Source organism: Scyliorhinus canicula, chromosome 6, assembly GCF_902713615.1.
Source record: "Scyliorhinus canicula chromosome 6, sScyCan1.1, whole genome shotgun sequence".
NCBI classification, from domain to species: Eukaryota; Metazoa; Chordata; class Chondrichthyes; order Carcharhiniformes; family Scyliorhinidae; genus Scyliorhinus; species Scyliorhinus canicula.
Genome location: NC_052151.1, coordinates 164,831,684 through 164,846,930, shown reverse-complemented (window position 1 = coordinate 164,846,930; position 15,247 = coordinate 164,831,684). Strand labels below are relative to the sequence as shown.

At 49.9% G+C, this 15,247-nt stretch overlaps 1 protein-coding gene across 5 annotated transcripts in view; it reads right to left on the bottom strand.

Annotated features, from left to right (window-relative positions):
• The window catches only part of dlgap2a (discs, large (Drosophila) homolog-associated protein 2a), a 1,284,003-nt gene that overhangs the window by 14,714 nt on the left and 1,254,042 nt on the right, over positions 1 to 15,247 (bottom strand). For all 5 annotated transcript variants that reach the window (XM_038800403.1, XM_038800402.1, XM_038800404.1 and 2 more), the window contains one exon: positions 11,344 to 11,759. In XM_038800403.1, the coding sequence (XP_038656331.1) occupies positions 11,344 to 11,759 (416 nt within the window). The remainder of the gene's footprint in view (positions 1 to 11,343; positions 11,760 to 15,247) is intronic.

The window sequence follows — 15,247 nt, the reverse complement described above, 5'->3', positions numbered from 1 at the left end:
ATGCGAGGAGAAAAATCCTTAGCCGTCGGCTGCCTAAACCTCCATGGGTCGATCCCCCCCATCTGCTCCATGAACCCTATCAACTTCTTTGCCATCGCTGGCACCTTCCTTGTTCTCGAGCACGACCGGTCTAGGCCGGGGTTGATAACCGTATTAAAATCCCCTCCCATCACCAGCTTGTGAGAGTCCAAATCCGGCATCTTTCCCAGTACCCTCCTAATGAAATCAACATCGTCCCAGTTTGGCACATAGACGTTGACCAATACCACATTCCTCCCCTCCAGCTTCCCGCTCACCATGACATAATGGCCCCCCCATCCGAAATAATACTGCCCGCCTGGAATTGCACCCGCTTATTAATCAAAATCGGCACCCCTCTCGTCTTAGTATCCAGCCCCGAATGGAAGACCTGACTGACCCAACCCTTCCTCAGCCTAACTTGATCCGCCACTTTCAGGTGCGCCTCTTGCAGCATCACCACATCCGCCTTCAGAGCCCTCAGGTACATGAACACACGGGCCCCCTTGACAGACCCATTCAACCCTCTAACATTCCAGGTGATCAGCCTGGTTGGGGAGCACCGTGCCCCTTGTGGTAGTCACCACTGATGTATATACTGTATATATATATATATATATATATATATATGTGTGTTTTATGGTAAGGCCCCTGTACTACAGGTACGGGGGTAGATCCCTGCCTGCTGGCTCCGCCCAGTAAGCGGAGTATAAATATGCGCTCCCATTTCGACAGCTGCTGTGGGAGGCCACACATCTGTGTAATAAAACCTTGATTACATTCTACTCTCATCTCGTCGTAATTGATAGTGCATCAATTTATTACACAGACATTTTCAGAGACGGACCTCCGCATCAAGCCGGATCGCCTGCAGCTGCATCCTCAAGCAGACAATGCCAAAAAGGACTTTGAACATTGGCTAGCTTGCTTTGAAGCGTACATCGGGCCTGTGCCAGACCCAATCCCAGAAGCACAGAAGCTCCAGATTCTGTACACGCGGCTGAGCTCCAACGTTTTTCCCCTCGTCCCGGACGCGCCGACCTACGCAGAAGCCATGTTGCTACTGAAGGAAAACTACGCTCAGCGGACTAACAAAATCTACGCCGGGCATCTCGTCGCCACGAGGCATCACCTTCCCAATAAGTCTGTGGAGGATTTCTGGTATGCCCTGCTCGCTCGAGTTAAAGACTGTGACTGCCAAGCCGTTTCGGCCACTGAACACTCAAACCTGCTGATGAGAGAGACATTTGTTACGGGCATAGGGTCTGACTACATTCATCAGCGCCTCTTAGAAGGGGCCACGCTCGATCTCGAGACAACCAAAAAACGAGCGCTCTCACTTACGGTCGCCTCACGCAACATTCAGGTCTATGCCCCCGACCGCGCGACCCACCCCACCACTGTGCATCGTGGACCTCGCTGGCGGCCACCCCATCATGGACCCCATCAGCGATCGCCCCCAGCCAACCCCACGCCTGTGCCGCGCGGCAGCCAACCAACCCCGGGGGACCCAAATGTTACTTCTGTGGGCAGTCAAAACACCCCCGACAGCGCTGCCCGGCGTGGAGCGCCCTTTGCAAGGCCTGTGGCAAGAAGGGACTTTTCGCTGCAGTGTGCCAGGCCTGCTCAATCGCCGCTATTGTCCCGGCAATATGACCAGCCGCATTTCGCCTCGGTCACGACTTACCAGTCTCGACCACACAACCTCGCGACCGCTTCAACAGAGGTGAAGGCCACTGGGCAAGAGATCTCCTGCCTGCTGGACTCCAGGAGCATTGAGAGCTTCATTCACCCCGATACAGTAAGGTGCTGCTCTCTCATGGTCTGCCCCACCAACCAGAGAATCTCCCTGGCCTCCGAGTCCCACTCCGTGGCGATCCGGGGGTATTGCATCGCCACCCTCACCATCCAGGGCGTGGAGTTCAGAGGCTTCCGTCTCTACGTCCTCCCCAACCTTGCTACTCAGCCTGAACTTCCAGTAAGACCTCCAGAGCTTAACCCTGAAATTTGGCGGGCCCCTATCACCCCTTACTGTTTGCGGCCTCGTGACCCTTAAGGTCGACCTGCCTTCCCTTTTTGCAAACCTAACCCCGGATTGCAAACCCGTCGCCACCAGGAGCAGATGGTACAGCACTCAGGACAGGACCTTCATCAGGTCCGAAGTCCAGCGGCGGCTCCAGGAAGGTATTATCGAGGCCAGCAACAGCCCCTGGAGAGCCCAAGTGGTAGTGGTGAAAACTGGGGAGAAACACAGGATGGTCGTTGACTACAGTCAGACCATCAATCGGTACACGCAGCTCAACGCGTACCCCCTCCCATGCATATCTGATATGGTCAATCAGATTGCACGGTACCGGGTCTTCTCAACAGAGGACTTGAAACCTGCCTACCACCAGCTCCCCATCTGTAAGGCGGACCGCCCATAGACTGCGTTCGAAGCAGACGGCCGCCTTTACCACTTTCTTAGGGTACCCTTCGTCACCGACGGGGTCTCGGTCTTCCAACAGGAGATGGACCGAATGGTTGACCGGTACGGACTGCGGGCCACCTTCCCGTACCTGGACAATGTCACCATCTGCGGCCACGACCAGCAGGACCATGATGCCAACCGTTCCAAATTTCTCCACACCGCCACTCTCCTCAACCTCACGTATAACAAGGAGAAGTGTGTGTTCAGCACGAGCCGCTTAGCCATCCTCGGCTATGTGGCCCAGAATGGAGTTCTCCCCCTCCCCCATTGCCCCAAGGCCCTCAAACGATGCCTAGGGTTCTTTTTGTATTACGCCCAGTGGGACCCAAACTATGAGGACAAGGCCCGCCCACTCATTCAATCCACCGTTTTTCCCTGACGGCCGAGGCTCACCAGCCCTTCAACTGTATCAAGGCCGACATCGACAAGGCCGCGATGCACGTGGTCGACAAGACGCTCCCCTTCCAGGTCGAGAGCGATGAATCAGATGTTGCTCTGGCCGCCACCCTCAAACAGGCAGGAAGGCCCGTGGCATTCTTTTCCTGCACCCTCCATGCCTTCGAAATTTGGCACTCCTCCATCGAAAAGGAGGCCCAAGCCATCGTTGAAGCTGTGCGGCATTGGAGGCACTACCTGGCCGGCAGGAGATTCACTCTCCTCACTGACCAATGGTCGGTTGCCTTCATGTTTAATAATACATAGCGGGGTAAGATCAAAAACGATAAAATCATGAGGTGGAGGATCGAGCTCTCCACCTACAATTACGAGATTTTGTATCGCCCCGGTAAGCTCAATGAGCCTCCCAATGCCCTACCCCGAGGTACATGTGCCAGCGCACAAGTGGACCGACTCCGGACCCTGTATGACAATCTCCGTCACCCAGGTGTCACCCGTTTTTACCACTTCATCAAGGCCTGCAACCTGCCCTACTCCATCGAGGAAGTCAGGGCGATCATCAGAGACTGCCAGGTCGGCGCGGAGTGTAAACCGCTCTTCTACCGGCCAGACCATGCGCTCTCGACGGTAGATCAAGGCACCGGACCGCCTGATTTTAACAGGGGGTGAATGTGGTTGTCAGCACTGATGTATATACTGTATATACATGTGCTTTACGGTAAGGCCCCTGTAGTACAGGTATGGGTGTCGATCCCTGCCTGCTGGCTCTGCCCAGTAGGCGGAGTATAAATATGTGTGCTCCTCGTACAGCAGCCATTTCGTCAGCTGCTGTAGGAGGCCACACATCTCTGTGTAATAAAGCCTCAATTTATTGCATTCTATTCTCGTCTCGTTGTAATTGATATTGCATCAACCCCCTTCCGCTGATCAACCATCCCCTTTTCTGGGTACCCCCTCACCCTTGTGTCGCGAACTGCCCGCCTCCAGTCAGCCCCCATCCTCGACCTCCTCTCCATCCCCAGACCCAAGTCCCTCTCTCGTCAGTAGAATAGCTCCCCCCCTCAGCAACATCACTCTATAGCTCAACTCCTGCCCTGTATTGAACCAATATACACCCCCCATTGTGCTCCCGTGGACTAGCTCACCCAGCTAGCCCAGTGGCCCTTGCCTCCGGCGCCTCAAAGTCTTCCACCTATTGTTCCCTTCTCCCCTCCCCCCCCCATCCATCGAAACCACTTCCCTCATCAAACCAAGACAGAACATTCTCATAATTACCATAGGAGACAGCCCTTGACAGACAGAGACCCCCACAGCACACCCATCAATAGTGCTAATTAAAGTACTACAAAATAAAACATAGAAAGCCGCCACCAACCACCCCCATCAAAACACCAAAAAACCCGCAACAACGACCTAATATCTTTAACTCCCCCATCTTCACCCAAACTTCAAAGACAAAGAAAAAAAGAAAAGGACAACAATCAAACCATACATACATCGTTCAAAAAAGAAAAAAGAGAAAGGTGCTGCCGCTTAAGTCCAAAAAAGTCCTCAGTTCTGCGCCAGATCCTTCTTCTTGGCAAAGTCTATCGTCTCTTCGGGCGATTCAATGTAGTGGTGCTGGTCCTCATTGGTGATCCAGAGGCATGCCGGGTGGAGGAGCCCAAATTTCACTTTCCTCTTAAACAGGATCGCCTTCACCTGCCTGAAGCCTGCCCTCCTTCTGGCCACCTCCACACTCAGGTCCTGATAGACACGCAGTATACTATTGTCCCACTTGCAGCTCCTGGTACATTTGGCCCACTGGAGGACACACTCTTTATCCAGAAATCTGTGGAACCGCACCACCATCGCCCTTGGGCGGGGTCCCCCAGCCGAGGCTTCCTCATCATCACCCTGTACGCCCTGTCCACCTCCAGCGGCTGGGAAAATGCCCCCTCCCCCAGAAGCTTCTGGAACATATTTACCACAAAAGCGCCTGCATCAGCCCCCTCTGCCCCTTCAGGGAGACCGACCATTCTGAAATTCTGTCGGCGCGCACTGTTCTCCAGCTCTTCCGCTTCTTCTAACAGCCTCTTCTGCTGATCCTTCAGCATCCCCACCTCCAGCTCGACCACCGTTTGGTGCTCCTCCTGGTCCGCTAGCGCTTTCTCTAACTTCTGGATCGTCCAATCCTGGGCATCCAGCCTACATTCCATCCGATCAATCGACTCCTTTATTGGGTCGAGACAATCTCGTTTCTGTCTGGCGAAGCCTCTTGAATGACCTGCATCAGCTCCTCCATCGATGGCTGGGCCGTCACAGCAGGGGTCCGGACTTTGGCCATGTTAACTTCAGCAGCCACTTCTACCCAGACCTTGCTTATCTTTCTGTTTCTTCCCTTATGGTCCCTTGGGGTTCTCCGTTCCATGCAACACTGTGTGGATCCAGTACTTAAATGTCCGCACTTTCCAAATCAAGACTCAAAACCACGGAAAAGTCGGGGAAAAACTTCCAAAAGCCCGGCCAGAGCGGGATCCACCAAGTATGCGACCTACTCCCTCATAGCCACCACCGGAACCCCAATAAATGTTATGTCAAAAATAGACTTCACAGAACTGTCTGAGAGAGCATTGTTCAATTCATTTCCATGCCTGGGCCTCTTCCTAGACAATATGTTGAACAATAGTCCCACTACAAACAGCTGCAAAGATCTCTTCATCACAGAGTATTCAGTTTATATCTTGAAAACTTCTCATTCTCTTACACAAGTTTATGTTGAAAAAGAAACACATGCTAAAATCATGTCATAACCTTCATCCATGTCACAAGTAGGCTTACATTAACACTGCAATGAAGTTAATGTAAAAAGCCCCGAGTCGCCACACTCCACGCCTGTTCGGGTATGCCGAGGGAGAATTCAGAATGTCCAATTCACCTAACAGCACGGGCGGAATTCTCCACTCCCGGTAAAAATCGGGAAGGGTGTCGTGAACTCGGCTGAGTTTCACGACGGCCTCGGAGGCCGCTCCTCTCACCGTATTCACCCCCACCTGGGGGGCTAGGAGCCGCTCTCCGTTATTCTCGGCGGCCGGGCCTTGACGCTTGCATCAAGGTGGCGCGCCGAGAATGACGAGGCCGGCGCGCCTAAGTGATGTCAGCCACGCAAGCGCAGGTTGGCCGGCTCCAACCCGCGCATGCGCGGCTGACGTCACGACGGCTGATGGCTCAAACCCACGCATGCGCGGTGGCCATCTTCCCCTCCGCTGCCCCGCAAGACGTGGCGGCTTGATCTTGCGGGGCGGCGAAGGGGAAAGAGTGCGTCGCTTTGAGATGCCGCCCGACAATCGGTGGGCACTGATCGCGGGCCAGTCCCCTCCCGAGCACTGCCGTGGTGCTCACTCCCCTCTCCGCCCCCACAAGCTTCAAACGGGCCTTTGCCACCCATGTTCACGACGGCAGTGACCAGGTGTGGTTGCCGCTGTCGTGAAACGGTCGCGAACGGCAGGCCGCTCGGCCCATCCGGGTCGGAGAATCGCCGGTCGTCGTGAAAAATGGCGAGCGCCGATTCTTCCGAGCGGGTGCTGGGAGAATTGCGGGGGGCGCCAGGGGGGCGTGAAATGAGTCGCCCGGCCCACCCGCGATTCTCCAACCCGCCGTGGGGAGTGGAGAATCGCGCCCCACATCTTTCTGGACTTGTGGTAGGAAGCCGGGAATCGAACCCAGGTATCTGGCGCTGTGAAGCAAGTACTGTGCTACTGTGCTACTGTGCCGCCCTCTAATTTATTAAAGCATTAAAGTTATTAATAGTACTTTCTTTTCAATCCCATTAACAATTCAATCGCATTGTAAATCATTTTCCTACATACTTTGTAACATATTGATCTCTTTAAACTGACTGATATTGTCCATTTAAGTTTTGATAGAAGTTTTGCTTTAAATATAAGGAATATAGCCCATTGAATATAATTTTTCCTATGTTATGGGCGGGATTCTCCAACCCCCCCCGCCGTGTCGGAGAATCACCGGGGGGCGGCATGAATCCCGCCCCCTCTGGCTGCCGAATTCTCCAGCACCAGGGATTTGGCGGGGGTGTGAATAGCGCCGCGCCGATCGGCGGTCGCTGGCAGTGGCCCAGGCGGAGATGAAACCCGTGCGCATGCGCTGGGATGAAGCCAGCACACGTTGGCGCTCCCGCACATGAGCCAATTCACGCCTGCCGGCGGAGGCCCTTCGGTACTGGTTGGCGTGGCAGCAAGCCCCTTTCCTGCCGGCTGGCACAGCGCAAACCACTCCGGTGCCGCACCTTTGGGGCGGCCTGGTGCCGGAGTGGTTCATGCCACTCCTCCCCTCCAGAGTTGCCCGCCCCACCGATTCCCGCAGAATTCCCACCCTATATTCCTGACCGCGACCATAAAATGCAAGAATTTAGAATAATTGAATATTACAGGATAGAAAGAGGCCAACAGGCCATCAGGTCTATGTTGGTATCTGCCATATGAACTACCCAGCTTAGTTCCAACCTTCGTCTTGCTCCCAATATCCATTAGCACCTATCCAATTGCCTTTTCAAATGCTTTATGAGCACCACAACACCAACAGTTTGCAGCACACAATATTACAATCTTCTTGAACATGTTATGAGCACTGGACTTAATACAATGGACATGCTTTTAATTATCTCCTTTAAATCAACTAAAATGGTGTTTAGGGGATATGACCTAAGAAATCTGCCTGGAGACAGACCCATGTGACCTAGTTGCTATGGGGACAGGAACTCTGGTTGTAACTTATTGAAAGTAAGGGGCAAGTTATAACACTGTAGCACAAAAGAGGAGGTAACTGTTCTTGCTGTATACAGAGGCAGTCAGCCTGGGAGATTTGGGGAACAAGATCCATAATAGGTGCTGTAATGCCAAGGGGTGTGGATAAAAGGACAGTTTTCAAGTTAATCACCAAGCAGAGTGCTGGTGAGGACAACAAAATGAAGTTTGTGGAGAGTTAAAGAGCACGGAATCCCCAGATGGTACCTTACTCCTGGAAGTCCACTTGAGTACGCTCAGAAGATGGCGTGCAGAGGAATTTGTTTGAAAGGACACTGGAAGATTCACCCGGTGGGGCAGGGAAAAGAGATCTTGTTAAACCAGGAGGAGTTTTACTTACTACATTTCTGTTGAGGGTGTGGTGTTCTGAATAAACGTCTTTCTTTTTTGTTGTATTAGGAAGTTAATAGCTAATAACTTTTCCGTAATTTAGTGTATTAGTTGCCTACAAAGTAATGTTTAATCATTGTTGATTTTAATTTGTTACAGGAAAAATATAACATGAAATCTTGTTGAAGTTTTGAGTTGGTCATGGGAACATCATAATAATTATTGTCACAAGCAGGCTTACATTAACACTGCAATGAAGTTACTGTGAAAATCCCCTAGTCGTCACGCTCTGACACCTGTTCGGGTACACACAGAGAGAATTCAGAATGTCCAATTCACCTAACAGCATGTCATTTGGGATTTGTAGGAGGAAAGTGGAGCACTCAGAGGAAACCCACACAGAAACAGGGGGAACGTGCAGACTCCATACAGACAGTGACCCAAGCCGGGTATTGAACCTGGGACCCTGGTGCTGTGAAGCAACAGTGCTACCCACTGTGCTACCTAGGACTCTCCGGTCCCCAGCCATGTGTTTCTCAGCAGCTCGCTGTTTCCTGGCCGTGGGATTCTCTCTTCCCCTTGTCAATGGGATTTTCCATTGAAGCCATCCATATCGCCGGGAAGCCCGCGGGCGGGTGATGCGCTGCCAGCGGGAAAACAGAATCCCAATGGCCAGAGAAATCCAGCTCATAACCCTTTTTAAATTTATCGGTCTCTATGGGGATTATGACAGTCACAATATAAAGATTTTCTTCCAACCTTCCCTCGAAATCTTTTCATGATCAACATAAATTTGTACCATCTGTTAGTGTCTCCCCGATTAATGGGAACAGCCCAATATAACTGAACTTATCCTAACCTTTCATTATCTTTGGACTTCAGTGAGGGCATCAATTCAGTTCCAGTGAAAAAAATGGTCTAACCTCACAAGTGTCTCTTCGTAACACCAAGTTCTCATTCCTGGTGCATGACAATGCTTTAATTCCCTTGTGTGATATGGCACACAATACTTCAGCTGCTGATATCATCGTCTTTTAAAGCTCAAAATTATGGTACACCTCAACTGATAGCGGCCTCCTGCGGGCTCACCCGTGCCCCCCCCCCCCCCCCCCCCCCCCTCGAGCACCGGGGCGGCTACCCCAGTGCCCCTGAGCTCATTGCCTGGGAGTGAAGATAGATACTGACATCCTCAAACCTGCACAGCAGCCCTTCTGTCGGCCTCATGTTTTTACAAAGGTGTGCTAATTGCGCCCGTGTGACTACTTGCTGGGGAGGCCATTAGATAGGTAGACGCTCCCGTTATGTGGAGATTAGCCTTAAATGGTGATTATTGGAATGTCGCCACGCTAAGGTTGGTTCATGATTTCACAAAGGGGAGTGGGCCGGTTAGATCGCAAACCGATCGGCACCCTGCACAGTTCTCGTTTTCGGCCTCTCCCGCGATCTAACGGCTTTGTTGCACTCTCGCTTAAGTGCAACATTGCCATTAATTAGCACCCTTACAAGAATCTTCATCACTGGGGAGATGAACTCTCTGTCCAGACTGGCACATCAGAGATCGGGCCAACATTTTAAAAGGGTGCCCTGATCTCTAAGTGAGCTTGAGGGCCACCCGCACCCCCACCCAAGGGTTAATGTCACCTCCCACACACATGAACATTACCCCACACCACCCACAACACCCCCTCCCGCAAGTGAGGACACCCCATGATGGGGTTTCTGAGGGTCCCCCCTTTTCAGGCCTTCCCACACCCCCTTTCGATCAACCCCTTCCGGGAACCACCCCCAATCGTCCAAAGGCTCCCACACACCCACCCTTCATCCCCTTCACCCATCATATCCCCCTCATCCTTCCTTTCATGGGCAGGCCCAGGCACTATGGCAGTGCCATCCAGGCACATTGGCAGTGCCAAGATGCCCAGGTGCCAAAGGGGGGGCTAGGCTGCCACCCTGCCCTATTCCTGAACGCCCATGAGTCTTCAATGGCCTGGGAGATCCCCCATGTGCTGTGATGCCCGGCCCAGGTTTGTATGCACCAGTACTAATTGGCACCCACGTGACCTCTCGCTGGGGAGCCAGTTAGACCAAGGTTAGATTGGGCTTCCAGCTTGCCAATGAGCTGGAGATTGCCCTTAACAGGCCTCAATTAGCTTTGCGCCGCTTCTAGGCTGGATACAGATCCTGCCAACAGGGGTGTGCCGGGTAGATTGCAAACTGCTTGACGCCCAGTGCGGTTCCCGATATGGGCCTCTCCCATGTTCTATCTGCCCGCACGGATCCTCGTCAGGCGCAACATGACTGTTAAATTGCGCCCAATATCTCTCACCACTGGTCCATGATCTGCACATACACTCTGTAGTGTGCCTAATTCCTTGCTTTTCTTTAGCTTAATGTAAAGAGATTTTGTTTGAATGACTTTAAAGTATTTGCATGAAGTAAGGAACCTATAGCCTAATTTAATTGCTTAGAAGATGAACAGTGAACCAGTGAAAATAATTTAAACACAAAATGGATAAAATGCAGATTAAATCTGGAACTAGGATGAATGTGTCAAAGCTCAGAGATCTGTTTGTAAATTGAGAGAGAATACAGTTACAATGGATTTTAAAAATATCATTAAATAATACAACATACAAAAAGAAAGCAAAAAGACATTAGGAATCTTTAAGATTTTATAAAATGAGGAATGAAGGGAGCAACTAGAATTTGATAGTGAAGGAACAGCAGAGAAGCTTCAAAATTATTTAGTCTTGGTGTTTACAGAGGAAGATGAAAGCAGTGAGAGTAAATCAAGTAGTCATTGTTAGAGATAAATATTCAAATGGGTTAAGTGTTAAACAAGTTATTGAGACTAAAATAGTAAAGTCACCAGATCAGAAAGGATAAAATTCAGTCCACTGCAGAGACGCACTAATACATAGTCTCCAATAATCTTTTGAATTAGGAATTCTGTCACAGGGTTGAAAGGCGGTGAGTATTGGTTTTACCTGGTTTATGATTGAATCTCTCAAGTTTGCAGTATTAGATTAAACTGGCCTCCACTCTCTTGGAAGGGTCTGAGCTAGTCAGGGAATTGCAAAGAGTGTGGTTGATCAATTGGATTCTTGAGCATATCACAGTGCTAAAATCAAGGGAATATGGTGACTTTTATATATAATAGTGTTTTTAAGTTGTACTACTTCCAATTTTCTCTATCTTATTTCCCTATTCATCTTCAATGTACTAGAACTGCACAATATTTAAATGCATGTCCTGATCCAATTTGAGGCACGTTTCATGGAAGGTTACACAGATTCTGCAGAAGAAAACAAAAGCTGGTATTCTTACTTTCTTCCGACAGGTCATTCTCCTCTGCTTCTCTCTCCATCTGCTTACACCATCCTTCCATCCTCTTTGTTTCTGCATGCAGCAACTTCATGAACCATTGCCCATCCCGTCGACAAGGGGACATTCGGCCAGCTTCCACAGTTTGATGGGTAGATTCCAGCCATGGATCAGGTGGTGGGAAATTGGATGTATCAATGGGCGTTCGATAATCCTCTCTGTAGCCCAGCGGACCCTGGGTGCGCACAGTTCTGAGTGCAGTATATTGGGTAGGGGTGCTGGGCTCAGAGTGGCGTTGGAATGAGGAACCAAACTGAAGTGCCTTGTCCTCAGTGGCAACTGGACTTGGAAATCCTTCTAGTTCTAGGTCAGCCTGCACACTGGCCGTCACACTGTTTGAACGCTTAAATCGCCCACGTCTGGAAAACAGAATGAATGTATAAGCGACTAAATAAACAGAGGAAATGATTTTATTCTTCTGGCATCTGATATGGTATAAATAGTCCACTAGATCTGAAACTCATAGTCTTTAAGTTAGAATTCTGCACCTCATTACAATTAGGGTGTGATTTTCAAATCGTGGTCTGGGATGTTGGGCGGAATTTTACGGCAGTGGGTTTTTCCTGTCCGACCAAGTTCAATGCTCACTGCCTTTTACGGCCCCATAAAACTCCACCTATCATCTCAGGATCCTGATGTCTCTGGGACAGTTTGGAATTTTCAAAGTGCTGACGGAGGGGAAGGAATGGGAAACACACTCACCTCCAATTAACTGTCCTCCCTGCTTCCGAAGGAGCTGGTTATGGGACCTGTATCGTGGGGAAGTGTGATTTTTAATCTTTATTTCAGCGAACCCGAAGAGTCAGTCAGTGCCAGCTATTGGGTTCTTTTGCAGCCACATCGGAAAGTTCATTTTGCTTTGAGGGGTTTCATTTTGATGGGTCAACTAGCACTGTCCGGCCGAAGTTGTAACTTTTGTGTAACATTGACCCCCGCTGACCCCGACCCCCGCACCCTGGAAACACCAACCTGGAACTCCTGGGGTGGCAATGCCAGATCGGCACTGCCAGGGTGCCAGCCTGTGTCCCTGGCAACTCAGGGGCCCATACACTGGCCTCCACTCTCCAGTTGTGGTCATTCCGATTGCTGAGGAGCAGTAGAGATTCCAGCCGGTGTGAAGGTGTGGGGGGGGTTATTGGGTAAACCATGTAGCATCCCCGGATGATATGGCATATTTTAATGATTTGAAATGGATGGTAATCAGGTGCATGCCTTTGCTGGACCAAAACCTGATTATATCGGCGACAAGGGGTGGGAAGAATCTTATCTGAGATCGCCCTGGTGCTAATCCCATTCTGGCCCTCTCGCAAGAGTTAGCGGCCATAGTGGAATTTGCACTCACAGCGAATGGGCCCGAAAAATCCCCCCCCTGCATCGCGACATCGGCCCAGGAATTCATACGGTTAGTGGGTTCCCGACCTTGCTTTGAAAAGCCAGCCCGACATTTTGCAGATCATAAGATGAAACCTTGGCCTGGAACCTCATTTCTGGAGACGAGGTGCTCTCGCCAGCAGAGAATCGGGATGAATTCTGCTGGCGCTGAGACAGGGGCCCAGGTGCAACCTCTCTCCTTAACCATGCAAATATATGCATGGTGGAGAGCTCCCGGATTCCGTCAGAATTCTGGTATCGGAATGCCATTTTGACCGGGTGACCTGCTCCTAAGGTCTGGCGGCAGGCCACCAGCCCCTCCCACAGCACACACGCATGAGGGTGACCGGAAATTCCACCAACCCCCTCAGACCCCCTCTTCAGAGATCATCAGACACCCATCACTGTTCCCCATCAGTCACCCCATCAGTCCTCCCCATCGTCACCCCTGCCTGAAAGCTGAAGAGCAGTGCAGGCAGTACAATGAAAGATTATTACATTTTCCCATATCCTTCCACAACATCTTCTGCCAGAGTCAAAAGAGTTTAAAGCAGCACTTGTTACAAGCGTCAGAGAGGGGGGGAAAGGATTGTCCCTACGTACCAGCAGGGTGGGAGGGAGGGGGGGTGCAGGATTCCTGTTTTGGGGAGAGGGAGTCCTTCCGATAGACTTTGGGAGCACCTCAGTTATGCACTGGAACATTGATCCACCTCAGGGACAGGGCATGCTTGGGCAAACTTGCACCAATGCCTGCCAGGTGGATTTGCTGCTGGGGGGAGTCAGTGCATGGGTGGGGGATCGGTCCTCCAGTCCGATAATCAAATGCTGGTAGGTAGCATGCGGAGGCCACCAGCGCAAGATGGGAGCATCGCTACAGCACCAAACCCATTTTTCGCGGGCACTCCATTCTCTGCTCAGCCAGGAATCCCGATGGCAGCATCACTCAATGGAGAATCCATCCCTTATCTTTTACTTTTGTGCCATTTCTTCATTTCACTTTTAATGCTCAACATGAGAATTCTGCATATATTGCGATATTATTAGAATCAACTAGCCTGCTGAATGAGAAATAAACTTTGCATTTTGAAATGCCTGGAAGAGTTTCTCAGTCCTCAATGGGTTAAAGTATCCTCGGTTTCAGGTTTCATTGTTGTTTTGAATAATACCTAACATTACAGATGTACTGCATTTATTTTACTTCCCGTGTTGTCAACATGGGAGTGAACTAGTTTTCATATTTTATTCTGAATTGCTTTAGTGCTACCAGCTGATAAACAAAATAACTAATTCCTCACATAAATTATTCAAATGTTGCTGCTTTAACACAAGTGTGATGGATTCCATATTAATCCCTACTCATAGAATAGTGAAGGTTTTTCTTAGCGTTAACAATGTTTTGATGTTAATTTATCAATTTATCTAAACAGCGTCTCGGTGTCCTTAGGGGAATTATATAGTGGTGTCTTGAGTCAATTATGTTATCCATTAAATGTTTAAAGAAAACTTTCCATCAGTAAAGATCGTTTCAAAAACATAATGGAGATTATTTTTTAAACAACATCAATGTGCATTTATATGGCACCCTTAAGGTTGTAAAATGTGCCAAGGCGCGTCATATACACAAACAAGATTTGAAACTAGGCTACATAAAGAGTTATTCGGAAAGGTGATCAAAAGCTTGACCAAACAGGTAGTTTTAAAGGAGCAATTTAAAGGAGGAAAGAAAACCAAAATGGTGGAGATTGTTTGGGAGGGAATTCCAGAACGTAGGACAGAGGCAGCCAAAGAAGTCGGGACTCAGTGCTTAGTTCTTATTATAGAGTTACCCAAGGGAGTTGAACAGCATGGGATTGGTGACGGGGCGGAAAATCTGGAGAGATTTGGGAAATGTGATTCTCTCCAAAAAGATCACGGACGGGATTCTTCGTCCTGCCAGGAGTTTCCCATTGTGGGCAACCCACTCTGTCAGGAAATCCCCGGGCGTGGGTCAGCTGCCGTCATAACGGAGAATACCGAAAGCGGAGAATCCAGCCCCACGTTTCCCAAATTTCCCTGCCCCTCACTGGCGACATCACGACGTAAAGCCAATTTGGATAGATTTTAATGCATTTAATGCTTCTAGTGATGGAGCAATTACAATAGAAGATATGCTTAAAGCTGCATATGCACTGGAAAAGTGCAAAGAAGTAGAAGGGTTCTAGGGCTGGAGGAGGTTGCGGAGGTGATGTTTTGAGTACGCACTAGCCATGTACATGTTGGTAAAGAATTAATGTTTCCTTGCATTTCAATTGGAATTGGGGTTTTAATTGTTTAATTGAATCATATATAGAATCATAAAATTTACAGTGCAGAAGGAGGCCATTCAGCCCATTGGGTCGGCACCGGCTCCTGGAAAGAGCACCCTACTTAAGCCCATGCCTCCACCCTATCCCTGTAACCCTACCTAACCATTTGGACACTCAGGGTCAATTTAGCA